Below are 26,288 nucleotides of genomic sequence, written 5' to 3' on the forward strand. Positions count from 1 at the left end.
AAATCTACTCCCCCAAAGCACTGTCATCTCCCTGCCCACAGGACAGGGAGCTGCAGGGGAGCCCCTCAGCCCTCTCCAGGCCAGGAGAGGAGCACCATGTCCTGCTGCTACGGATGGAGATAGCCCACTTAGTGTGAAGAGTTTCTTATTAGTAGTATTAGTTGTATTATTATTATCAAAGCAGTGAAATCAAAGCAGCCAGACATAGGCCCAGTTCAGCTGTGCTTTCTGTGGGAGAGAATAAACAAGCCATGGCAAGCGCAAGCCCCGGGGGGGAGCAGATTCCCAATGGAGACACGATGCGTTCATGCCCAAGGCCAGCCAGTTCCAAGACAGAACAGGGAGCTACAAGGATTGCAGTGGTGATGGGGGAGACAGATAAGCCTCAAAAAATGAGAGCTCAGCTGGCTGTGAGGGATGTGCAGCCTGATGCTATCCTGGCTGGGATGCACTGGCTACACTGTCCTGTAACCACACCTGCCTTAGGGATGTCCAGTGCCTGGATCCCCACTGGTGCTGGGTATCTCCTGTAGAGCTGTGGCAGGAGGGACAGCTCACAGCCTCCCTGTTCCACAGCAGCCAGGGACAGCTGTGGGCAGGGAGCCATCGGCTGCTTTGAGAGAGGAACTCAGCTCATCCCCCCCAAAAATAAGCAGACAGCACCCAAAACTGGGTCAACCCACGAGGGCTACACTGAGCTCAGCAGAGCCCCAAGGCAGTGCTGTGTTTGCATAACGAGGAGCAGATGGCAGTGAAGGAGGGCAGCCAGGTCTGTAGTGCACCTCCCAGAATGTCCCACTGCTCCAGCTTCCAGCTGCCAACCCAGCACGGTGCAGCTACTGGGAGGGGATTGCACCATATTCAGCACATCCTATTCAGTATCACCCTTATTCTCTCTTTCCATACAACACTTCAAGCACACCCAAAATCAAGGCTTTGGCATACACATCTGAAGGGCTGACATGGGTGCAGTGTCAAATGCACCTTTCCAGCACATGACTGAGCCCTCCCATTGCAATCATACACACAGCTTCCTATCCACCCCCCAAAAAAAAAAAGACAGCCTGGGAAAATTATAACTGCCCAACAAAAACATTGCCAACTGAGGACAGGTGGTTTCCAGGAAAAACCCAAGCACTAGGATGCAAGTTTCATTTCCCTTTCAAAAACACCCTCAGATATTCCTGCTGCAGCATGCTCATAGCTCAAGTCCCATGTCACTTCCCCATCTACAGCTCTCTCAGACTACAGGGTTCAAGGCCAGGTCCCTGCCATGCCAGCTCAGGAGCACAGAGGAACTGGTTCAGTGCCAGCTCCAGCAGTGTTGGACCCCATCCCTGCATTGTTCACCTGGGCATGGCTGGAATTCCCCGAGTGCCCCAGTCCCATGACTGCTGGCAGGGAGGACAGCAAGCACGCGGGACCAAGGGCTTTCCAAGCCTGGCCTCTCCACATAACTTGGGATCAGCCAAAGATAACCGCCTGCCTGGTAATGCTGCAGGACCAGCTGAGACTGGGCTGGCACGGGTTCTGCTGCTGCAACCTGCTCAGCATCCCAGGGGCTGTGATCTCCATCCCCCTGGTGCCTTCCACATCCCAGCCCAAGCCCCTGTCCCACAGACAGTTTTGCAAATCTGATGTTGCCTGCAAGATCCTTCCACCCCCCCAAGTCAGGGTCTCTGTGCAGCTGTGGTGGCAGCAGGTGCTGCCCAGCACCCTGCCCTCCCGACGGCAACTGTTGGTGGCAGGGCTGTGGAGAGGCTGCAGGGCAGCCACAGGCTCGCGTGGCTTTTTGGGGGGGACAAAGGGAGGCTCTGTCTGCATGCAACAGCCTGGACAAATGCTGGGCATGGGAGCTGCTATCCAAGGAAAAGCCAGACGCGGCAGTGACTCTGGCCTGACCTTACCCCAGCCCAGATGGCGAGATCGGTGCCCCTCAGCAGAGCAGCATCCATTACAGGGCTCCTGGGGGTGGGGAGGGAGGCACCCAGCTGTCAGTGCAGCCCTTCCTCTCCCAGAGGAGATGCCAGGGCTTCTGGAAAGGGTGGGGGGATGGCCGGCTACACCAAGCCTAGTGTGGGTTTTTGCCAAGGGGACAGTGGGAAACACCAGCAGTTCAAAGGCAGAGGGATTGCAACCACTGCTGAAGGTTGCACCCTCCCACACACATCCTTTCTGCCTGGAGGAGCCACCTTGGCTACACTCTGCTGAACCCCTGCCAGGTATCGCATCCGCCGGCCGGGGACACACTGGTTCCACTCAAAGACAGGTCAGCAGCCCCTCCTCGCCCTCCCCTGCCTCCGGCCCTGGCAGCAGGCAGCAGGATCAGGTGGCTGCTGAGGCAGCGCTTTGCCGGGCAGCCAGGCAGCCCCTGCCGCAGGAGGGCTGGGCTGCCCACCTCAAGGTCACCGCAGGGACGAGGAGAGGACCTCGTGGTGCAGCACTTGGAGCCTGCAAAGTGCTCCTGTTAGAGAGCTCTGCAACACCAGGGGGTCTGGGGGCTCCAGGCAGGATAAGCCTGCAAAACCTACATAGCATTCCAGCACTGAGACCCGTCTCTTGAGTCTCATCAGCTCCATGTCCTCATGCCCTGCAGGGCCAGAGAGCCCCACCAGCTCTTTGGAGCACCAAGTTCAAAACTAGGAAAAAACAAAGCTTGAGAAAGCCCTGCAGGAAGGGAGGATGCTCAAACCACACCTGGGCATCAAGTTCTGGCTGCAGTCATGGCTGCAGCACGAAGCCCACACACCAACCAGGCACCCACACTAGTTGAGCCCTTCCAAATGGCTCTGAAGGTGAAAAGACCAGGGAAAACTTTAAAAAACTTAGAACAAAAATCCAATTTGCCATCTAAAAACCAACCATGAGCCCCTCTAGGTAACTGAGGAACTAGAGGTGTAACACTGTCACTGTGGCTTTTTGAACCCTCCTCCCTTCCCATCACCATCTAAAAGCTCCCATCTGGAGCCCAGAGCAGGAGAAGCCGGCAGCAATATGACACCAGTCCCTCTAGATCCCTATTGATCGGGAAGGGAGGACGAGCTGCCTCCATCCTGACAGCCCTGCTGCCGCTGTGCACCCTCCAAGGACTGCAGAAAGACAAGTAGAAGGTGTGGGGCTAAAAAGGATCCCCCCATCATGCCCCCCACCCCAACATGTGTTGCCCATGCCCAGAAACGTTGCTAATAGTCAGGGGCACAGGCACATCTGTCAGGGGTAGTGGGGGAACGGGGGCAGAGCAAGTAGGACATATGGGGACTACACAATGGCATCCTGCTCCAGATTCCTGCCAGGGAAACCACCCTGCCTCCTGCAGGGCACCCTGGCCTGCACAGATCAGGAGATGTAGCAAAAATGCAGAATGCTGCGCCCATAACAGAGTGCTGAAGCACCTTTTAAGTCACAGAGAGATGGGCCAAACCCCCGAGCAAAGCTCTGGTCCATAGCAGGGACCCTGCCAGGACCTTCACGTGGCCTCTCCCTGGCTGAGGATGTGTTAATGGAAGCTATGTTTATACAGGGCATGTACAGCTGTAATTATAGGCATGATGTTATGATAACAGGAAATCCGTGCCCTGTGGAGATGCAGGCAGAGAAAGGCACGCATGCAGCTATTTGCTAATTGCCACCGACAAGCAGCCTTTTGTGCCGAGGCAGGGTACAGGAAGTGAAGGCTCCCCCTCGCCGGGCTGGGGCCATCAGCACCCACCTCTGCCCACCCTGCCCAGGTCAGTGACAAGGCCAGAGGATGCAGATGGACAGAGCCTGCCTCGTGGCAGCTCCAGGGCAAGTCCACCTACCCCTGAGACATGACGGGATGGGTTCTGAACAGCCATCAGTGAGGACTCACCTTCCTAATGTAATAACCCTCCCAAAAGGGCAGTGGTTTTGTAAATTCAGTTGGCAGAGAGAAGAAAGAGCCCTCATGGGCTCTTTGCACATTACCCTAAATCTATCAAGTCACTCTGTTATGGAGGCCCAGCCCAGCCCTGCAAAGGGCCAGTGAGGCAAGGGGTCATCCCTCCCCATCAGCATCACTGAGGGCGTTCCTACCTTTTTGATCTTCCCGCTCCGTGTCCCTGCAAAGACAACAGTTTGTCCTCTGTAGTCATAGGCAGCCACCGAGGTCATCCCGTCCTCCTTATCCACAAACAGTGGCGTCCCCTCGATGGTGACAGTCCCGCCCAGCGGCTGGTTAAAATCCTGGCCACAGAAATTGTCGTCGATCTGCAGCGGCTGTTGGAAGAAAGCAGAGGAGAGGTGAGCTTTTTGCCAATGCCTCAACACGTTGGACCTCACAGATGGCAGCCAGCAATCTCCCACCTTCACCCCACAGCTACAGCACCTTTGGCAGCCTCCTACTGCAGCCATCCCACCTCACCAGCCAAGGCAAGGCATGAGTTGCCATTTCCCTAACATTCCCTACACACTGATGTAAGGCACTTGGACAGATGAACTGCATGCAGGCCCTCTCTACATTTGAACAGGCTTTGCAGACCAAGACTAAGGCTCTCTGTCTTCTGCATCCTAAAGAACAGCACTTACAAATACAGCAGGAGCCAGTGGAGCACCCCTGCTCCCCGCTCCACCCCTGCCAATGCCATCTCAGACACATAGGATGCCAGCACAAACTCCCCAGCACACACACATTCCTCTCCTCCTCATCCCTGCACTAGCTTCAAAAAAAAAAAACCAGCTTGGCAGCGAGGCAGGAGGGGCTGAATCCTGCACCCCAGCCTTCCCCCAAAGACAAAACACTTCCCAGACAAGGCCATGCCAAGGCAAACAAGTCAGGGCTCCTGGAAGAGCCTCACTTCACATAGCAAAGCCTCCAGCAAACACACTACCCACCTGCCAGCCCTGTTCCTCCTCCCGCAGGAACGTCTTCGGGAAATCCCCACATTTTTTCCATGCTGCCTTGCCCCAGACAAGGAGCCTGGCTCAGCTAGCTGCCTCCTCAGTTCAGCTCGAGCCCACAGATCTGCGAAAAGCTTTTGCAAGCTTTCACTCTGCCTGGGGAAAGGCAGAAGCAGGGCTGCACTGGCCTCTGTCCACTCTCACGGCCATGACAGCAGGCACTCCATCAAGGACAGTGCGATGACGGGCAAGGCAAAGGCAAACAGATGCCCTCTGTGAAAGCTGAGATGCAGGCAGGGGCGTGAGACCAGGACCAGACCCACAGCATTCACCCCTACCCCGAGCATCCTCACCCTGACCTGCTGAGCAGAACAAAGACCCTGGCCACAGCTGTCTGGCCTGGGGGGCACATGGGCCTCCCAGTGTTCCCACACAAGGCAACAGCTTCATGTGGTCAGACAGCACCAGCAAAATCCCTGTTCTGTCCCAGGCAGTGAGGGGCTTTGCCAAACCCCCAAGGGTGGCAGCCAGGGTAAAGTGGCAAGGCAGGGAGGCTGACAGGGAGACAGCCTGCTCTGGTCACGGGATTCTTCCGCTTCACAAGGTTCCTTATATAATTTTGAATTTAAAGGGGAGAGAGGTTTTTTGGCAGGCAGCAGGCTCCAAATGCATGCCAGTCCCCAAGGGGTTTTAAATCCATACCGCATGTGTACAGAGCATATGGGAAAATGCAGAGCTCCCAAGCTCCACGTACGCAAGGGCAGTACAGAGCTCTGCAATTCCCACTCATCGCTGCCTGGGAAGCCAGGATCAGCCCAGACCGGCTCCCACCAACAGTCACCCATGTGGAGGGGAGAAAACACAGCACTTTTCTGTGCCCCGGCACAATATACTTGCAGCCACAATGGCATCAGCCTCCCACAGCCATGGCAAGGCTGCTCGCCCTCCTCACCATGCCACCATTCCAGCTCCAGAGCCAGTGGTCCCAATCTCTGCTGCAGCAGGAACTCAGTGCTGTGACAACCTTCCAAAAGGGAAGGAGCAGTCACACTCAGCCCACCAGGCACTCTGGGGATGCTGGGCTGCCCCCTCAGTTACTCTAACTTTTGGTTTTGGGTGTTGAGTTCATGTACAAAGATCAACTCCCTTCCCCGCCTGACTGTTGCTCATCCTTCCCGGAACTAGGGGAAATCCTACAGCCAGCCATGACAGACACGGGGATCCCCAAAACAGGAACATGGGGCATTGCACATCTCAGCAACCACCAGACAAAGAGGGAAGGGAAATCACAACCTCTCTGCTCATCCTCTGAATGACAGCCTTGTCCTCTTCTATCCATTGGCCAACACTCATACTGAGCATCCTCCTCTCCATTATGAGACTAGGAATTTTAAAACAGCAGTTCCAGAAAATTATCTTCCTAATCACAGTGAGATGCAAGCAATGCTCCAGCTGATATACAGCTCCCATCCAAATACCTGGGATTTCTCAAGTGCTTTGCTGGGGAAAAGATTCTGTCCCCCACAGCCCAAATAAACCCCAGCACCTTCCCATCTGCAGTAGCAGAAGGGTTCAGGGCAATGCCACAAAGGTATTAAAGCCCTGGCACCCCTGGGTGCAGGTTCTGCTCTCTCTGAGCTCAATCTGCAGCTTCCCCAACCCCACGGCTGCTGAATATGCAAGAGGAGAGATGTTTATGGTGTTTACTGCTCTCTGCTTTGTCTCAACATACTCTCTGGGAAATGACAAATACAGCTGCGCTCTGGGACCGAGGAACTCCCGCCGCCGCCATGCCGACACCACCTCGATAAATAATTACGCCGCCAATTAGCTCATTAACAGCAAACTGCCTGGTTAGGGAAGCGCAGGCGGCACAGAGGTCGGGCCAAGGGCGGCAGTGCCAGGGAACCACCGACATCCCTGGCAGATGCGGGCTGGGAGAGGCAGGGCACAGGGACGGAGGGAAGGATGGACAGAGGGGACAGCTGTCCCCAGCCAGTGCTGGCAGGGACCGACACGCACCACGGCACGGGAGGACCAGTGACCTTGCAGCGTTTGAGCCTGCGGATGCTGGGATCTGCAAGAGACACTGGGATCGGCAGGAGGGGTCGGGATCATTCCCATTTGCACGGGTTTTGTAGGGACCACAACCTTCAGCCTATTGCAAGGAGGTGGGGGGTGCAGTGTTTCTTTTGGGGGGTTGGTTTGTTTATTTTGGGTTTTTTTTAATTATTTTTATCCTTTTTTTTATTTCCATGCTTTTCTTTGGCACCCCTCTCAGTTGCCCCTGGCTCAGACACCCCAGGGCAGCTATCTGCACAGCACAGCAGTCTTCTCTCTCCCAGCACTATTTTTTCCTCCCCAAAACAGGGTCAGGAAATCCGGATTTCCTGGGGAAAGGAACCAGAAGGAGGGGGAAAGCAGGCCCACAGCACCAAGCGAGCAGGAGCGGGTGTCTCCTGATATGCCTTGTCTCATTGCCTCTCTTCAAGCCCACTTACGAAAGCAATGAGGGAGTAGACAGCACGACAAGGCTCGCATCACTCAGCATTATTAATTAGCCAGTAATTCTCCAGTTAACACCATTATAGGCTCACCCCATTCCCCCTGTGCACCTCCAGGGGCTGTGATGGAGGATGTGGAGGGATGCAAAGAGCCAGGGAGGAGGTTACAGGAGGCTGGTACTAAGTGCCAGGCTGGGATGCCAGGCTTTTTGTGCATTAATCGCTCAGGAATAATCTGAGTGTGGTACAGTTTGTTACCACCTGCATTTCTCTGGCTGTCCCGGAAAGGATTTGCCTTATCCTGGCCCACTTTCAGCCAGTTTGTCACCAGCCACTGTCCTGTGCCAGCAAGCTGGGCAGCAAGCCTTACTGAGGAGTCAAAACTCATTTTCTCTCTGGGGTAGCCCAGGGAAAGCTGATGCCACATCCTGCTGGCTCCAGGCACTGGCTCTGCCCACACTGCCAGCCCAGGAGTCAAGGGCTCCAGGAACTCTAAACTCCCTGCTGGAACATCTGCACTCTAGCCTCAGCCCACTGCCCTTTCCCAGCCCTGCTAGACCAGTCCTTGTTCCCCCCAGTCTGGGGAGAGGAGCACTGGACAGATGTGCTGAGCACATCTGGCCCCAGGCACAAAGACCTCCCAGCCCTGCGCTGCACAGGGGAAGGAAAGAGCCTGGCTACACAACACCAAATCCCTCTCACTGAAACACTGGGAGCAATAAAGCCTCTGGAGAGGGTCAGAGGGAATTTAGGCAGAGGGGCTGGCATAGGGAAATGGCCTGGGTGCTTCCACAAGGTGCCTCTGCTGCGTTTGGAAGTCCATGCTCAGGTCTGAGTGCACCAGTGCACCAGAGGAGTCCCCCTACAGAGCCAGCTCCCTTCCCCTTCCCACTTCCAGTTCACTGGATCCCAGAAGGAGGGAGAGAGAACTGGGAAGCAGGAATTCCTTCACTCACCAGAACTGGAGAGGAATCACTAACATCTCCTGAGCTACCTGCCAGCCTCAGGGCCAGCCTCAGCCCCGTACTGCCATGAAGGAGTAGAGCAAGAGAGCTCCTTGCACATTTCCATATGGATGGGGTGTAAATCCCAAGCAACTACTAACTTGAGCAATTACATTTTACCTCCTTATAAATTAAAAAAACAGCATTTTCTGGCCACTCCTCACTACCAAGAGATGCTGACCCACCATGACTGCCATGACCCACCCCAGAAGTGGCTTTATTTTATTGGGGCACAGAAATTACCACCAGAAAGAGGGAACCAGTGGTGTGGTTTGGCCTGTGCTCAACACAGCAAGGAGCTGAGGGCTTGACTTATGATCCAATCATGTCCAGCCCCACTCTGCCTGGCAGTGGAGAAGGACTGGAACAGAAAACACCACCTGGTTCCTCTGGGGGAGGGAGTCACTCCCCAGCCCAACCCATACAAAAGCAGGAACCTCCCCATCACGGCGCACATCCTTCCACCCCACAAGAGCCATTTCTGCAGGACCCAGAGAGCACCTTGAGATCCATTACTCCCAGGGGCTGGCCACCAGGTAGCAATCCTAGGACCATCGGAGTTTAAAACCATCCCTGGAGTGCAGGGGGGCAGAGCAGCCTCCTCAACCCCAGGGCACGTGGCGCTGGTGGGGCACTGGGAGAGGCGGGAGGCCGCGGTGAGCAGCTCCACTGCCACAGCCAGCAGCTGCACGGCCCAACAGGCAGCCGTGTAACGATTTCATCATTTTCCAGCAAAATTGAATTAGTTCAAAGCCAAAATCTGATTTGCGAGCCCAGCGCTCTTGACAGCAAACCCTTTACTTTGTCAGGCAGCTGTTAGCTGTCTCCTTCAGAGCGGCGGCGAGGACGGTGGGAGAGAGGGCAGGGCTGCTCCATGGGGACCCCCCCGCCTACCTGCCTGCACCTGGGAGCTTGCTGATGGGTGCTGAACACCAGCAAGCTGGGCCTGGGGGAGCTGGGTGGTAGCAGGTGGGTCAGGACCTCCACCAGACCCTCCCAAACACACACACCAGCAGCCCCAGCCCCATATCTGACTCTACTTGGGGACTGTCCAGCCTATGACCTCTCCATCATCTGGAGTTGTAGCCTCCAGCAACTATTAATAGTTTGTGACACTGCCCAGAAAAGAATGCAGTAACAGTATCAGTTCAATGAGAATACAAACCCCAAGAGCCACGCTGGGAGGTTCCCTGCCCACCAGGACTCGGAGGTCCCACACCGAGCAGCTGAGACACCAGCAGGGAGCAGACGCACCCAGGTGAGAACCAGGCAGGAAAACACCTCTCAGGGGACAGAGAGAGTGCTCCCTCAGTTGGGAATCACTGTTCCAGGAGAGCAGCACTCACCTCCTGCACCTCTGGATGACAGTTTGCACTGGTCATTCGCCAAAGCCACCTCACTGACAGTGCCTTGTGCCCTCCCAGCACCCCATGGAGAGGATGTGGTCCCTCCATGCTGAACATCTGACCAACTTCTGCTGGCACCACCAGCCTCCCCACCTCCCTCCATCAGGTCTGTGCTCCCTGTCTTGCACATCCTGCTGCTTCTAGCACCTTCTGCTTGCCCACTGTGAAGTCCCATGTGACACAACACCACAAACCCAAACATGCCATCTGCAAGGGACTCCACAGCAGAGCTGCAGCAGATGCTCTGAGGCCTGAGCATATCATCCTCCCAGCCCCAACTCACTGCCCACATCCACAGCGAAAACACAGCTCAGGTCAAATCACTAGGACAGGTCCAGCTAGAGAACACTGCCAGAAACCAGAAGCAGTCTGGCTTGAGTAAAGACAGGTGGGAACCTACCGAGTTGATGCAGCCCAGCTCCTTATTCAAGAGCCAGGGCAGTGAGAGTTTTCCTTCCCCTCTGTAGCATGACTGGATACGCTCCTTGATCTTATCCTTGATCTTCTTCAACGTGAAGAGGCAGAGCACAGACTCCTTGGGAGGCTTAACCCTATTTTTCTGGCCCTGGGAGAAGATGGTGAAGAGGATATCCTCCTGCTCTGAGATGCCCAGGTACCTGGCCAAAGCCTTGCCAGGCTTGGTCAGGTAGGCGTCCTGGATCAGCCGGTACTCGATGCCGTCCTGCACGCAGCCAATGGGGAATTCCACATAGGAGTAGAACTTGGGGTCATCCACACACAGGCGGACGATCTTGGAGGTGAAAAACTGCTCCCCAGTGGAGTCAGGAGAGGTCAGCTGGGTGTCCAGCTGCAGGGTCAGGTAGTAAACAAACTGCTCACTGCTGAAGCTGTAGATGTAGTAGATGTCAAAGGTGGGGAACTTGGAGAGTGTATCCGAGGGGATTTTGAGCTGCGAGGAGACAAACTCATCCTGGTAGACAAAGCCAAACATCTCCGCATTCTCCTCGTTGGCCATCAGCTTGCGGCTGGAGAGAGTGGGGAAGTACTCTGACTTCCCGTCAATGGGCGTCCCAATGAAGAGCTTGTTCTGCCCATTCAGCACCTCGATGATGACACCAGACATGGTGCCCGACTCGTTGACACTGGAGAGGTAGTGCTCCTTGCGGTGGTGGGGCTCACCCAACTTGAAGAGGTCATCCAGCCGCAGGAACTGGCAAATCCCCTGGGAGGCACTGCCGCAGGCAATCAGCCGATTCCCCGAGTAGTCCACCAGCAGCAGTTTGTTCACGTTGTTGGTCGTGACCAGCCCGTGTGGGCAGGATTGGACACTGGGCGGAGGGTAACACTTCTCATTGTCCTCCACGGGCCCCGTCACGTGGGTCCGCAGCAGTGTGAGGTTATTGGAGAGCTTGTAGATCCGATTGACAGCCCCCACGTAGACCTCCCCAGTTTTGTTATGGACCACCAAGTGTGTCAAGCTCCAGTCTGTAACTGGGAAAGTCCTAAAGGGAGATTTGGGGCTGCCTTCCGCCAGCGGTAGCCAGGTGCTCCCCAAGAGCAGCAAGGTCCAAATGTGGATGGACAAGTGATGCTTGAGCCAAAGGAGCCACATTGCAGCAGCCTCACATCCAGCCAAGGCCATGCCCAAACCCAGCCACAAAATAAATAGAAACAAACCCAAACTAAAGGGATGGGGGAGGGAGGAGGAGCTAATGGGAAACACTCTTCTCTGCTTCCTCTTAGCTCAGCATTCAGGGCATCGTGGGCGTGGCCAGTCCAGTCAACCCTAGAGGGAGAAAGACAAGAAAAGTGGGGTTAGGAGGCTTTCCTGCAGATCAAGCTTGTTCCACCCCACCCAGAAGACTCCGCTGCTTCACATTTTTCTAGCAGGCAGAAAAGACCCTGACCTGCTGCCCCAGTCCCACTCCACAGCAGTGCAGGGAATGGATGCAAAATCCCAGTTAGCAGCAAGCACACACCAAGCCCCTACACAGAGGAGGCTCTCAAAAGCACCTTTTAAAGGAGTTGAGAGAGCCAAGAGCCCTGGCGTGTTGCCCACTTTTCTGCCACCTGCCTGCCAGGAGGGTCACGGGCAGGAGGGGCTGGAGGGAGCACGCGGGCATGGCAAGGACAAGCCTGTCCTTCTGGCATTTCTATGCATTAGAAAGCACAGGTCCAGACATGAGACAGGTGGTTTGAGAGCCTCCAGAGAGACAAGGGGCACAGGCAGGGGGGATGGAATGCTCTGCCTGCTGCTGTGCCACAGCTGGGGTTCACCAACAGGAAGCAGGAAAGCAGTGGGGAGCCAGCCAAATACCCCACACAAGGTCACACCAGGGTGACCTTGGCACCCGGCAGCGGGGAGATGGCCACAGGAAACCAATGCACAGCTCTGCTCTCTGCAGGGTTCAGCAGCCCCTCCGTTACACCCCATCCCTGTCTTCTCCATCCACCCTGCCCACACAGGCACAAGCACCTCTAGACTAATCTGGGGTTGTGTAAACCCTGCCTGCCAGCACACAGCCCATCCTACCATCAAAATCCATCCACCCCAGGTGGGACCAAGGTCCATGGCTGGGCCACCAGCTCAGTTTCCCAGCCAATGCAGATAAGCCACTCCAGAAGGGAGTGGAGGAGGAGGAGAGCGTCTCTCTCTCCTTATCATCCATCTCTGACTCAGCCCTGATAACCTCCGAGAGGATCCCCAGCAGGGAGTGGCACAGGTAGGAAATATGGCCCGCGGTGACTGGCAGCTCTGCCAGATCCCAGCCCTGGCGAGGCAGGGTGCCAGAGGGCAGCCAGCTGCCAAATCAGCAGGGCTGAGCGCTGCCCTAGCTGCAGCATCCTGCCCTTGGCAGGGCTGTGGGACCCACCAGCTAGACCCCCCATGCTTGGGGGGCTGCATCATCACTGAGCCAGCACTGAGCTGTACAGCTAACCCAGCATTCCATCCTTTAATCCTGCTGCTCCCCTCCCAAGCTACAGAGCCAGACTGGGAGAGATCTAAAGAGAAGGAGAAACTTTTTTCCTCTTCTCCAGCTCGCCACATACACAAGACTCCCCTCTCCTTTTTCAGGGCAAGCCCACCCCTGGCCCCCCCTGCAGCCCTGCCAGCTCCCCTGAGCCCCAGATACATTGGGCAAAGCTTCTGCACCGCTTCCAAACCCTCTCTGCAGATCTGCCTCTGCCCACAATGCTCCTCACCCTGCTGTCTTCCACTTCCCAACATATCCACCCCCAAGGCAACAGTCTCAAGGGACATTTGGACAATGGCACATGAGCAGCACTGAGACCAAATCCATACACCACAAAGCTCCATGGGTGTGGAGACAATCAAAGCACCACCCTGCAAATCATCCCCATGCTTCTAATCACCCATTCCTACCACCTTTTCCAACACTGGGATCCTCCCAGCAAAGAATAGGTAGTGATAACACTATCAGGGCAAGGGCACTCCCAGAAGACACTCACACTGCTCAGAATCTTCATTTTTCTGAGCTTGTTGGTAAGAGAATAACAACAAGCACCCCAGATCAAAGCTTATTAGCCCCAAACCACATTGACATGGGACCGAGTAGCACTGTCAATACAAACCCACTGGTTAGCCCAGAAAGCCACAGCCCAGCAGCTGCAGGCATTGGGGTTTCCTGAAGGAAACCAGAGAGTGGCTTCCCACCCCAAGAAACTGGCACAGCTGTCACCAAGACACTGCTCCCCTGAGGCTGAGCCCCTCAGAACAGCACAGTGGCTGCCTGGCAAGGAGACCAGCACCTACACCAAATTCATGTGTCAGTGACGTGCCAAGGAGAGAAGGAATGGGGAAGATGGGGAAGGTGACAGTGGGAGATTGGTGCAGCGTGGGGATGCCAGCCAGAGCATCTCCTGCCAGGATGAGAGAGCACGACAGGGAACTTGCTTTCTTGGTGCATTTCTGTGATTCATTGCTTCTATTTCAGGAAGTGGGTGAGAGAACTAGAGGTCGAGCTGCTGCCACAAACCAGGGCTAGAAAGCCCAAAAGGAGATTCCCAAATTAACGTAGGGAGCTGCAAATCAGAAGTTGGAACGAGAGCAAAGTGAGGCAGAGCTGGGGCAAGCTGAGAGATGACACTCTGCAGAGCTCCTCAGAGATTTCTGCTCCTAAATATACTACAGCAGCAACATCTCGTCCTAGTGACCTGACACCAGTGGGGGTTTTGTCCAGTCCTGCTTGAAACCATCAGCAAGAATTAATAAAAATAAAACAGCACAAATGGTTAGTTTGTCTGCTTTCTTTGGGATTCAGTGATATGGGTTCCTGAACTTTGAACTAAAGCAGGGCTCAAGCCCACCCAGTGCAGGCAATCCTGCACTGGAGCATGGGTGCCAGCACAGCTCCTGCTCCCTGCCTGTGGGAGCAGCAGCCAAAGGGCACTTCCCTGCTGCCACACAGCCTCCAAGTGCCATGGAGAGGTCACAGTGCAGCTAAGACAGGGCAGCTCCTCCACTGGCACACTCTTTAAACCACAGGGCACCTCGCCCTGGGCTCACCCAGTCCAGGGCCACCATATGACTGCCACCACAAACACATCCAGTGCAGTCCAAAGGCATGGAAAACCCTGGGCAGATACCCTGGAGCCAAGCCCTGCCCTGAAACAGGCAGCAATAAAATAATTCACTCCAGCCCAGTTGCATGCATGCCAGCTGGGAGAGTAGGGCCACAAATGCAGCCAGGCTGTGCTGCTGGGCAGCAAGTGATGCAGCACTGAGCATCCCCAGGGCTCACCCCACAGAGGGGCTACACCGCCAGCCAGACAGCACCACAGGCTTGTGTTTTGATTTTCATATGCACACACACACAAATATATATATATACACACACACACACACACACACACATATATTTATAGAAGGAAACCAGTCATCATAAGCAAAGCCTACACAAGAGCCAAATCCACCCCAGTCCCCTTCATCCCCCACTGGAAAGGACATTTGCTCACAGTTTCACCTCAAAGTGGCCACACTGGGATGACTGCAGCCACTGCAAAACTTGGATGGGGGTTAGCCACCCCAGAATGGCCAACACTCACACATCCCAGCTTCTTCCAATGAGCCCTGCAGCAACAAGCAATGGATATGCCCAGAGATGCCAGTGTCCCCCTTGCTGGCTGCTGGAGAGGTGGCATGGGGGCAGCAGCACTCATCCCCCGAGGGTGAGACTCCCTGGTCCTGCAATATGCCCAAAAACCTGTGTTTGGGACGGGAGATCACACTTTGGGAAAACAATAATCACTTTTGATAGCACAAACCAAGAGCACTGGGATGGAAAAACTAACCTTAAAAGGCAAAGACTGGACAGAGAGTTAAGGACTACCTCTCCACTCATCCAGGCAGCAAGTCCAAGAGGCAGCACTAGCCTACAAAGCAGCAGCCCTCATGGGAGCACCCACAGACAGGGTTTAAACACGCAGACAAGCACAGAGGTGCATATCTGGCACTCACAGCCCCACCTGCCACCCCTGTTTTCCCATCAACACGACCCCAGCAGGTTCACTCCCAGCAAAACACCCCACGGGCTTTACAGCCTTGCACTTTAGCAAGGGAGGTTGGAGGAGAGAAGGTGTGGGACTGAAAACCCACAAAAGGGGAAATGGCATCTAAAGGGCCTTTACCTGTAATCCCTCCAAGTCACTTGCTGCTCTCAGCAAGAAGAAACAGTCAAGAAGGGACCAGCTACAAGCTGCCAGTAATTAGCAAAGGGGAGAGAGGGGAGATTATCCAGGGGAGTAAAAAAACCTTTGGGCCACAGGAGAGGCAGCCTCACCCTAGAGCTGGTGTATTTTTAGATTCATCTGCCTAGGAAAAGCCTTGCAATGAGGAAAGCCTGGTGGTGGTACAAAATCGAGCTGCACTACATATGCAATTGCTGCAACAGGGCTAAACTTTAACTCCTTCTTTAACTGCATACAGTCATTGAAAACTATTTGGCTGGGGTCCCTCCCTAGCCAGTGAGTTAAATCATTAAAAACCTTATCCCTGGCTCAAACCACACCCTGATGAAATCAATGGCAGGCTTTGAAGCTGCCCCAATGTCCCAGTCTCCATTACTATCACCCAATCAAGAATATCTTCAGCATCTTCAGTTTTTTCCCAAACTCCTGCCATCCCTCCCAGGCAGGGGCTGAGGACTCCATCCTGCCATCCACCCCAGCTTCCACTCCTGCCCTGCAAGGATCTTCTGGGCAAAGAATTCAGCCTCTTTTATTCTGAGAAACAGGACAAGGAGAAGCAGCCATCTACTGCCCAAAGGCTCATGAAGCTTGACCCTCAGCAAAAAGGAGCATAAAAGAACACACAGTGAGGAAATTAAATAGCATTTCTCAAGTGCACAATTCCCCTTCTCTGGTCCTCTGCAAGAAGTCATGTCATGCCAAGAACAGCTTGAACTCCAGAACAGCTCTGGAGCCACTACATGCACTCACCACCAAGAGACTGCAGGCTGCAGCCCTTTTGGAAGGGCTCACAAGCATTTCCGACATGGAAACCCAGGCTCCCCACAACCACAGCGGCCCGAGGCAAGGAGCACATGAGGACAGCCTCAGCAGATCCTTCCAGGAAACCAGGCATGGACTGAGACCTTCCCAGCTCCATCCAGCGACACCAGCAGGGAGTCGGTGGCTGTCCTTTGCCTTATTCCCACAGCTCAGCTGGGCATCACAGTCCATACAGGGACCCTGCAAGGGCTGCTGAGGGGCTTTCTGTTTGCAGCCCACATGCTGGATTTGGGCTTTCCAGGGGGAAAGTGCACCCCACCCTTCCTTGTGCTCCCTGCAGCCGAGAGAATACACAGACCTGGATTGACTCATGACTGGGATGGAGACCAAAGCACAGCCCGTGGGTAATCATCCACACGGGACACAGCCTGCTGCTTCCCATCCTACTTCAGGAAGTTTGTTCACCGAGCAGAACATACACAGAGCACAACACCTCCAACCCCTCTGTGCCTCTCATCATCCACAGACCCCAACCCAAGGCACCAGGACACCAGCCATGGGACTGTGGCTTCCTACTATCAACACCCAGGTCAACTCAAGGCTTCAAACACCAGATTGATGTGAATTTTGTCACCTCAATCAGGACCAATTAATAACATCTTGCCCCCATCTTAAAAGCAAAGAAGTACAGACCAAATTCCCTGAAGGCCACCTCCCCCTTTGGCTTTGGCCCGCACACTCCCAGACTCTGATTCTCACAACCCATCAGTCCACTGCCCCACATAAATGTCCCAAAAAACAGCCCTGCTGGCAGAGGTCACCTTGGTCCAGCTGGACCTGCAGAGACCCAGAAGCAGAGAAGTCAAACGAGAGATCCTCTGGCCATCAGCATCGTTCCCTTGTCTGATCTCGCTCCCTGGGGAATAACGCATCACTCCTCACTCCCCAGTCTGCTGCTCCACATCCCTCACTGGGCCAGAGCAGCCACAAACCAAAGCCAAGATGTTACCCTCCCCAAATCAATGCCCCTCTTCCAGCCCAGCTCTCCAAGCTGCATTTTTACCTCTCTGTCACAAGCGCTTCCCCCAAATCCCAGAGGGAATCTGGAGAGCTTCCTCTTTGCAATGGAGTGCTGCCACAGGAGGATTCCTGGTTGCTGGATCCCTCAACTCCAGCAAAGGGAGGTCATTCTGGGGTTGGTTTAATCCCAGCTAAGCTGACGTTCCCAGGCTTCTGCCTGGCCTCTTGCTGACACCAGCACTTGTGCTGCCCTGTGGCGAGACAAGCACGATGGCCATCACATTAGTTGTGATTAAAACAACCACAAAACTTCTCCAAATGAGCTTTTCCAAGCCATGTTGCTTCTCCTTCCCCTGTCAACCTCCCGTCCTTCCCCCTCTGCTGTTTCAGTTTTGCTGCCCCAAGAACCACAGCTGGAAATGGCTCAGGTCCTGGCTCTGCTTCCCCTGCGGAGTTTCCAGCTCAGCATAGCCCTATGTTTTATTTTCCCAAAGTGAAGCTGACCCAGGAGAAGTGAGACATCCAGAGAGAGAGCAGAGCCTCACCTGGCAACGCTACAGGCAGAGACAGGAAGAGGAAAAGCCCAAAAGTCCCCCCACAGCAACACCACCACAGGGAAAACTGTTCTGAGAGTCCAAAAGAAGCTTCATTCACAGCACCATGGGCAAAGAGCATCTGATATTAACAAGGAGGTGTCACAGTGCCAACACAGCACACCCCACCCCACTTTCCCACTGCAAGGGGGGTCTCACCTACCCGACCCGGGCAGAACACACTTCAAAGTGTCGGTGCAGCCAGGAGCTGCTGGCTGGGAGGGAGAGCAGAGCAAGGCTTCTCCTCTTCCTGCAGATCCCAGCTGCAGCCCCAAGCCACGTTAGACACAGGTTAGACACAGGCATCACCTTGCTACTATGGCCGGACGCCATGCACGAGGAGCTGAGATTCCAACAGGCATCACATCATGGACCAGCTCCTGCAGTGCAAAACCGAGAGGAGGCGGCCGCTCGCCTGTGCCGGGAGAGCTGTCCAAGCACCTCTGCCAAAAACCCACTTTCTGCTAATGAAGGCAGCTGGATGGCAGCTCCAGCGAGTGCCACCACCCCCACAGAAAGCCAGGGAGCCATACAAGGCACTGCCAGTGGGCCAAGAGATCCTGCTGTGTTGGGAGCTGACACACTGCCCCGGCCCCCTCGCATCCCTCCCTCCCAGCTCTCCCCCACGCCGGCAGGACCTCTCCCGCGTGTGCCAGCAGTCCCCCGTGTGCCAGCAGCCCCCCGTGTGCCAGCAGCCCCCCGTGTGCCAGCAGCCCCACGGGCACCTCGGCCGTGCTGCTAAGGAATAGCAGTGGGAGCCGTGGAAGCCGGGGCTGCTGTCAGCGTCACGGGGCTCGGCAGCGGCTCTCCTTCGGAAACGGCGCTGCTTTCCTGCCTTCCTCCTCCCCCATTTCTTCCCGATGACATCAGCCTGAAAAACAGGTTCTTGACTTCAGCAGGGCTCATCGGGCCGAGTCTGTCCCGCCGCAGAGGGGAGAGCCCCCCTGACTCCAGAAAGGAAGCAGCCATCCAGGAGCCGGACACGGAGATAAGCAGCAGCGGGCAGGCAGGGACCCTGCCAGCATGCCAACACTTGTAGGAATAAAAACCATGGAGAAGCAGATGGGGGTGGAGGGAATGCGATGCTGGGGAACAGATACAAATGTTTTACAGAGGGCAGCTGGAAGCTGGGGCTCACACCCCGGCTCTGACACCGCTCTGCCGCAGGGCAGCCAGATCTACCCAGTGCAAAAGTCAAATCCCAGTCAGACTCCCAGCGCACTCCAGCTCCCAGAGCCCCACAGCGAACCCTCAGGCTGGCCAAAATGACAATACAGCACTTAACACTATCCAGCAAAGCCTTCCGAGGACCACAAAGCTGGACACGGACCAGCAGGGAACACGATCCTGCGAAACATCCTGCCCACCAGCCAAGCTCCGAGATTATTTTTAATCTCCTCCTAAAATATTTTTGGGTTTTCCTCTTCCCCTGTTGAAACTAACAGTCTGCACAGGAAGAGCGAAGCAACGCCCGTACACAAAGCCCGGCCGCATGCACTAAGCAAACAACTTATTGCCATTACAATTACCTGCGATGTTATCGGCAGCTCCACAGGCCGGCATTCGCAGAAGGAAATGTGGTTTTCACATTGTGCCACTCGAAAGGAGTGTGACCATCCCTCCTCCTCCCTGCCCCCCAGCAGAACCCGCTCATGCCAACACCCTGGTAAAAGTGGAGGAACAGCCCGTGGACGTGGGGCTGCATACACAGGAAATTTCTCCCCCTAGTACAGGAATTTGCGTCTTCTCTTGCCAGGAATTTACTTCTGTGAGAGAGCCTGAATATTTTGACACACAAACAGTTGTTTAACTAATCACATAAAGTAAAGGAACCCACAGGGCTCCTACAATGACACCAAGACTTGCCTGGATGGGGAAACGGATCCGCAAAGGATCGGCTCCCCAAAACTGACACTACCCCAGAGGGGCTCAGATCATCCAAGCTTCCCAATAATTTTGGGAAACTACCCCCACTCCCAACCCCTCACATGCCAGACTGCATCTCTGCTCCTCCAAACTCCCAAGAAAACATGAAGAGTCACTCAACATTTATCAGTTCAAAACACATGTGCAATTAGCAGGAATTTTTTTTCCTCCCTCCAGTATAATTATACATGTTTTAATGCAATTACCACCCCTGTATTTTGTACATTAAACAGTAGGCAACCCAAGGAAGAGAGACACTTCTATTTTTCTTGGCTTTGCCTTCCTGAAAATAATACTATGCTGCAAAATAACTCCGGAAGAAGGGCTTATCTTTACCAGAAAAAGAAGGAGAAAAGAAAAAAATAACGGGACGAAGGAAGGAGAAATCTCACTAAGAGAAAGCAAGGATTGCTGTGTCCCTTCATGCTACCCTCACCCTCCAGTCCCTACACATACCTATACCTGGAAACTGTCTCTGATACCACGGACAGGACTCAGAAGCAGCCTCAGCCCTTCACCATCGCCGACAGAAGGGAAAACTGAATCAAGAGAATGGTCCTGGTTGCTCAAGCTGGGGTCATTAGCTGGATTAAAGCTCCCGAGCTCCGGCCAGCAGCACGGAGAGCAAAGTGCAGCTAAACTGCCCAAATTGGATTATCAGCACTCCCGGGTCTCCGTGCCAATTTGGCTGGCAGATTGCGGGATGCTCAGGATGAGGAGGTGGGCAGCGAGCCCCAGGGCTGATCTGCAGGCTGCTGGCAGGGAGGAGGAGAGATGAGGAAGAGATGGTCCCTGCACAGCATGTCCCCCAGAGCCATGCAGCCTGTCTCTGGCACCCCTGGCATCTTCTCACCTCGGGCACTTTCTCTAGCAAAATCCCTCACAATCTCAGCTCAAGGAGCAAAGAGGATATCGCACCCTGGCTCACACCAGGCCCTGAGTTGACCCCAGGAATAAAAAATCTCCTCTGTTCTTCAGGCAACTCACGAGGGTCTCCGGCCCCAGGCACAGACCAGCACAGCTTGGCACAGGGCAGGGGTGAATTTGGCTTTCATTACACTGAGACACCATGGGGACAGAGGAATCACCCAAAACAGTCCATCTTGCACCATGCAAGGCAACTTCAGAGAAGAAAGGAGCAAAAGTGTTTGTGGAGTGTGAGCCTGATGATCTGGATGTGGAGTTTTCTTCCAGACTCAAACATCTCGGCACACCAGCAACAAAGACAAGGTGTGCCAAGCCTTGGCTAAAGGGAAAATAAACTTTGAAATGTTTTTCATTCAGGTTTTTAAATGGTGGCTTCCACCTGGAACAAGGGCTGGAGGCAACAGCAGGGTGCTTAGGGAAGCAAGGCAAACAAGGACATCTTCCTGTGTCTGGCCACGCTCTGACAAACCCACGGGAAGGTGTGGGCTTGGCTACACCACATGCCAAGTGCAGGGCAGAAGAGCCAGGACGGCCCATGCCTGGCACTGAAACCGTCAAAACTTATTTATTGTCTGCACCTTTTCTCCTCCACAAGATGTTGGCTCAAATGTGACTTCCAAGCGTAGCAGACAGACCACGTTGGGGTATCTAAGCAGCTTCCATGCTGCATCCTGGGGAAGACTGAGAGGGGCATGGATGAGGCTGTGGGTCAGGGACAGTGTCAGAGGACAAATGTTCTCACCAAGCACCACATATCTGGAGCAGGATGCTCCCCAGGGCATTGCATGGAACACTTCCCAGCTACAGCCAGAGAAGAAGCTGGTTGTCTCCAGCCTAAAGCCAAACCAGTCACCTCACCAGTGGACGGTGGCAAACACTTGCTCCTCATTTTGCATGAAGCCACGGCACCCAGCACCTTGCTGGGAAAAGGGGCCCAATCCAAACTCAGGAAAGTTAAGGAGTCATGGTACATGCTGAACCAAGCTCCACATCACTCATAATTCCCAGCCTTTGGGCCTTCCTCCACACACATGGTACATCAGCAAGCCATTCACTGGTCAAACCCTGGCCAGGAACCCTCTAATCACTAGTTTTTTCCACATAGCACACAAACTTGAAGGAGACATTTATGGATCAGAGACAACAACAATCTAAGTTCTCTCCATACATGCATTCCACCAGTTCAGATCAATGAAAAATTCCAGCTTGCAGGCAGTGAGGATGGCATTATGGGCATTGGGGCCACCCATGCCCACCCTCCTGTCACTCCACAGAGACATGGCAGCACCTCTGCTGTCCTGGCTCTTTCGAGGCTCCCTTTCCATTGAGCCAGAGGTGCCAAAAACCACGACTGATTCACTGAAGACAGGAATGACCAAGGCACCAGAACAGCCTAAACAGAAAGGCAATTACAACAAAGCCCAGCGGGACCCGGCAGAAGCCGGACACGGGCAATGCTGCCCCAGTTTGCAGCAGCCGGTGCCGGCAGCACCGGTCTCTGCCACTCGGAAATTGCCAGCTCAGGGCTGGGTCCGCAAGCGCTGCAGCCAGCAGCAAGGCAGGCAGCAACAAAGGCCCTGACCCGCACTCAGCCTGGAGAATAAACACATCCGAGCTTCCTTCGTTCAGCCCGACCCCAGGGCCAGATGCTTCGCTTTGTTCGGCAGAAGTCAAACGCAGCGAAGCCGCGGCAGTAACCGGCCCGGCACGGCACTGGCACGGAGCAGGGCACGGAGCAGGGCACGGCGCAGGGCAGGGAGCAGGGCACGGAGCACACAGAGCAGGGCAGGGAGCAGGGCACGGAGCAGGGCAGGAAGCCGGGCAGGGAGCCGGGCAGGGAGCCGGGCACGGAGCACACGGAGCAGGGCACGGAGCAGGGCAGGGAGTAGGGCACAGAGCCGGGCAGGGAGCAGGGCAGGGAGCCGGGCACGGAGGCGGGCATGGAGCCGGGCACAGGGCAGGGCAGGGAGCCGGGCACGGAGCAGGGCAGGGAGCAGGGCACGGAGCCGGGCATGGAGCACACAGAGCAGGGCACGGAGCAGGGCACGGAGCACACAGAGCAGGGCACGGAGCAGGGCACGGAGCACACAGAGCAGGGCACGGAGCAGGGCAGGGGCCAGCCCCGCTGCCGCCGCCGTGGAGGAGGGGAGGCACAGCCCTGCCAGCACGCAGCAGCGCCGCTTTATTGCCCTTCCCATTTCGGCTGTACGAAGCCCCGCTGAAACATCTCCCCGGGAGCCGCCGGCACGGCCCTGGCCCCATCTCCGGCGGAGTTCAGAGGAGTTTGATGATCTCTCGCTCGGGGAAAGCGCTTTGTGTGACGGAGCACAAGGGCTCTGCTCCGCAGCTCCGTGCACAGCCCGAGCGTGGCACGAATGCCTGCGCTCTGCTCCAAATTTGATGCTTCTATTAAAATAATAATAATAATAATAATAAGCCAGGAAGGGAAAACTCTCCCCGACGCCGCTATCACCACGCTAACAAAAGCAACGCCGCCAAAACTTTAATCTTCAGGGCAGCAGCTGCAGAAAGCGCAGCCACCCAGCGGAGCAGGAGCCAGAGCCCCCGGCGCTGCCTCCCCGCAGCCCCCCGAGAGCAGCGGGCGCATCCAGGCTTGTCTCTCTCGGAGGAGCGGCACCGGCAGCCAAAGCCACAGGCGGATGGGGAGCACCAGATCACACGCACGATCGGGTATTTTGAATCCAAACTTCCTTACCAGCCTTCCTTACAGCCCCGTGTCGCCACACCGCTGCCGGCACCGGCATCCGCTGGCACCAGCAGATCACTCGGCGGCGAGCGGGAAGAAGAAAAAAACCTTCCCTCCTTGCAGCCACTTAAGAAATTATCCATGCATCCTCCCAGAGGCATCTGCCCCACTGCTTTTGCTTGGCTTCTCCACCTTTCCGCCCTGTTCGGTCATCAGTGTCTTAAGAGAGAGACATCGAGTCACTCATTTTGCCCACTGAGTATATACAAAAGACCCTGGGATTGTTCAGGAAGCAATTAGCCGCTGTTCAGAGGAAAATGGTGTTTTCAAATGGATAACCTTTGATGTAGTCAATAGCCTCAGCTCCTCTTTTTTTTTTTCCTTTTTTTTTTTTTAATTCTTGCAGCCGCACACGAAAGAAAATAAAAAATAAAAAATTTAAAAAAGAAATCCAGCAAAAGACTGATAATTCCCCCCGACACAGCTCCCGCTCAGCAAAAAAGGATTTTCTCGCAAGCTGGAGGAAAAGCAGCTTCGGGAGGCGGCTCATCTGCCCAACTTTTCTCCCCTCCGTGTCCCGGAGCGTACGAGAAGGATCCATGAATATTCATCCCCCCCGTTAGCAGGTTCTGCTTTTGTTTTGTCCTCCCCAAGCAGAAGCCAGGGGGGAGCTAACAAGTGAGGTTAATGCCTGTCTTTTCTCTCCCATCCGTCTCCTCTTTAACCAGTGACCTTCATGTTAAGCCCTGTTTACACACCAGCCCCCCTCCCCTGGCTCCCCCTACCCCGGCGCTCGGCCAGAGGCAGAAGGAAGAATTTCCCCCCAGGAAGACAAGGGAGGAGAAGGCGATTGCGGGATTCCGAGATTTATTTCAGCATGCCACAGAGATTTTGCAAATCCCTCCCCGATCGCACGCCGGAGCTGCCGTGTGTGTTCTCTGGGCAGGAATGGAAAGGGGCTAAGGGACACGGAGCGCGCAGCCGGCTTTATTCGCCGCCTTCCACGTTCCTACCGGCGGCGGGAGGCGCGCACCGGCGCAGCCCCGCGCACAGGTACCGCAGCCTCCCACGCCTCGCTCGGAGGTGCCCGGCGCCGCGCTGCCAAACTACAGCGCGATCACAATAGGAACGATCATAACGAGGGGGACGGCAGCCATCTCACCCTACCCCATCCCATCCCATCCCATCCCGCAGGGCGCCCACGGCACCTCCCCGCCGGCGGCTGGGGAACGGGGAGCGCGGAGGGAACGGCGGCGCTGTGGCTTCAGGACGAGCCCAGCCCGGATGGCGCTCACCGCGCCCCGGCGGGATGCGGGGATGCAAAGCAGCGAGAATATGTGAATGGATATGGGATAGCACAATGCGGGGATACGGGGCAGTGCGGACACAGCGATGACAGCGAGGATGTGGGGCAGCACGATGCGGGCATGCAGGGCAGGGCAGATGCGGGATCCAAGGCGGCGAGCACGGGAAGGGCTGAGCCCGGTCCGCGTCCCCAGCAGTGCCGGACCCGGGTGGGCAGCGCGGCCGCGGGGCTGGGGCGGCGAACGCCACCGAGAGCCGGGGCGGGAGGGTGCAGCGGGGAGGGAGGGGAGGAGGGAGGCGGCCAAGCCCCGCCGCTACACCGAGCAGGGAGGCTCCGCTGGCACCGGCTCCCCGCGGGAGCGCCCCGGCCCGAGCGGCTCCGAGATGGGAGGCGGCCCTCAGCCCGTCCCTGCCCGGTCCCCGGCACACGCCGCTACGAGACCCACGCGGGGCGTGCGGCGGATAAAGAAAGAGGCTCGGTCCCGGCGCGGTTTCGTGCCCCCGCGGGAGGCGGCTCCCGGAGCCGCGGGGCGCAATGCGGGCTGGTCCCGCCGGCAGCAGCGCGGCGCCGGCCCTGCCCGGCCCAGCCCTGCCCGGCCCGGCCGCCGCGGCCCCTCCGCGCCCCCCGACGGGGCCGCCGTGCCCTGCCCGGGCCAGCCCCGCGCCGTCTCCGCGGCGGCAATAAATCCAAATTTTTTTTTAGGGGAGCAATAAAGCCAAATCCGCATTCTTTTTAACGAGCCGACCGATCGGGCTCATCGCGCCGCGCCCGAAAGTTGCAGCCGGGTTACTCACGGCTCCGGTCCCCGCTCGCCTCCGCCGTGCCAGCCATAATTGCATTCCACACCAAGCCGCCCGCCGGGCCGCCGCCGCCTTCTCCGCCGCCGCTGCCTCCTTCTCCTCCGTCCCCTCCTCCTCCTCCTCCTCCTCCGCGCCCGCCTCCCCCCGCCGCCGCCGCCGCCCGGGGCTCCGCGCCCGCCCGGCTCCCGCCGCCGCCGCTGCCCCGCATGAATGGGACGGGGCGCGGGGCCCCGACGGAACGCCGCCCGCCGCGCGCGCCCCCGCCGCGCGCACGCGCGCACGCCCCGCACCGGCGGCGCGCGCCGAGAGCCCGGGGAGGCGGGGGCGCGCCCGGGGGCCGCCTGCAGGGGGCGCCCGAGGCGGGGAGGGGGCGGGGCTTCCCCGCCAGGCCACGCCCCCCCGCCCGGCCTTAAAGGGGCGATGCCGCGAGGGGCGGGCCCCGCTAAAAGCGGTCACCGAGCGGAGGGGCTGCGGGGCGAGGAGCCCCCCGCACCCACCGGAGCGCCCCGCCACTCCCCTGCACCCCACCGCAGGGCTTCCTTCCCCAGGGATGTCCGTTCAGCATCTTCCCGCTGGCATCGCATCCAATCTGCCGAAAATTAAAATTAAGAAAGAGAAGAAAAATTATAAAAACTATTAAAATGTATTAGTTGCAGGTCTGAGTGGTTGTTTGTCTCTTCTAAACACGTTCAATATTATCCACTGTTGTAACCTTCCCCTGCTTTTCCCTCTCACCATGCCAGCCACAGAGCCCCTTCCCAGAGACAGCAGTGCCCCCGTGGCACCCTGCCCCTGCCCTGTTTGGT

General features: G+C 56.3%; 1 protein-coding gene across 1 annotated transcript in view; it reads right to left on the minus strand.

Moving 5' to 3' along the window:
* The window catches only part of PLXNA1 (plexin A1), a 113,057-nt gene extending 87,445 nt beyond the window's left edge, over positions 1 to 25,612 (minus strand). Inside the window, exons 1-3 of the mRNA XM_030283419.4 lie at positions 25,477 to 25,612; positions 10,172 to 11,518; positions 4,054 to 4,236 (exon numbers count right to left, since the gene is read on the minus strand). Coding sequence (XP_030139279.2) covers positions 4,054 to 4,236; positions 10,172 to 11,374 — 1,386 coding nt within the window. The 5' untranslated portion in view covers positions 11,375 to 11,518; positions 25,477 to 25,612. The remainder of the gene's footprint in view (positions 1 to 4,053; positions 4,237 to 10,171; positions 11,519 to 25,476) is intronic.
* Between the last annotated feature and the right edge of the window lie 676 nt (positions 25,613 to 26,288).

This window comes from Taeniopygia guttata, chromosome 12 (genome assembly GCF_048771995.1).
Source record: "Taeniopygia guttata chromosome 12, bTaeGut7.mat, whole genome shotgun sequence".
In the NCBI taxonomy this organism is placed as follows: domain Eukaryota; kingdom Metazoa; phylum Chordata; class Aves; order Passeriformes; family Estrildidae; genus Taeniopygia; species Taeniopygia guttata.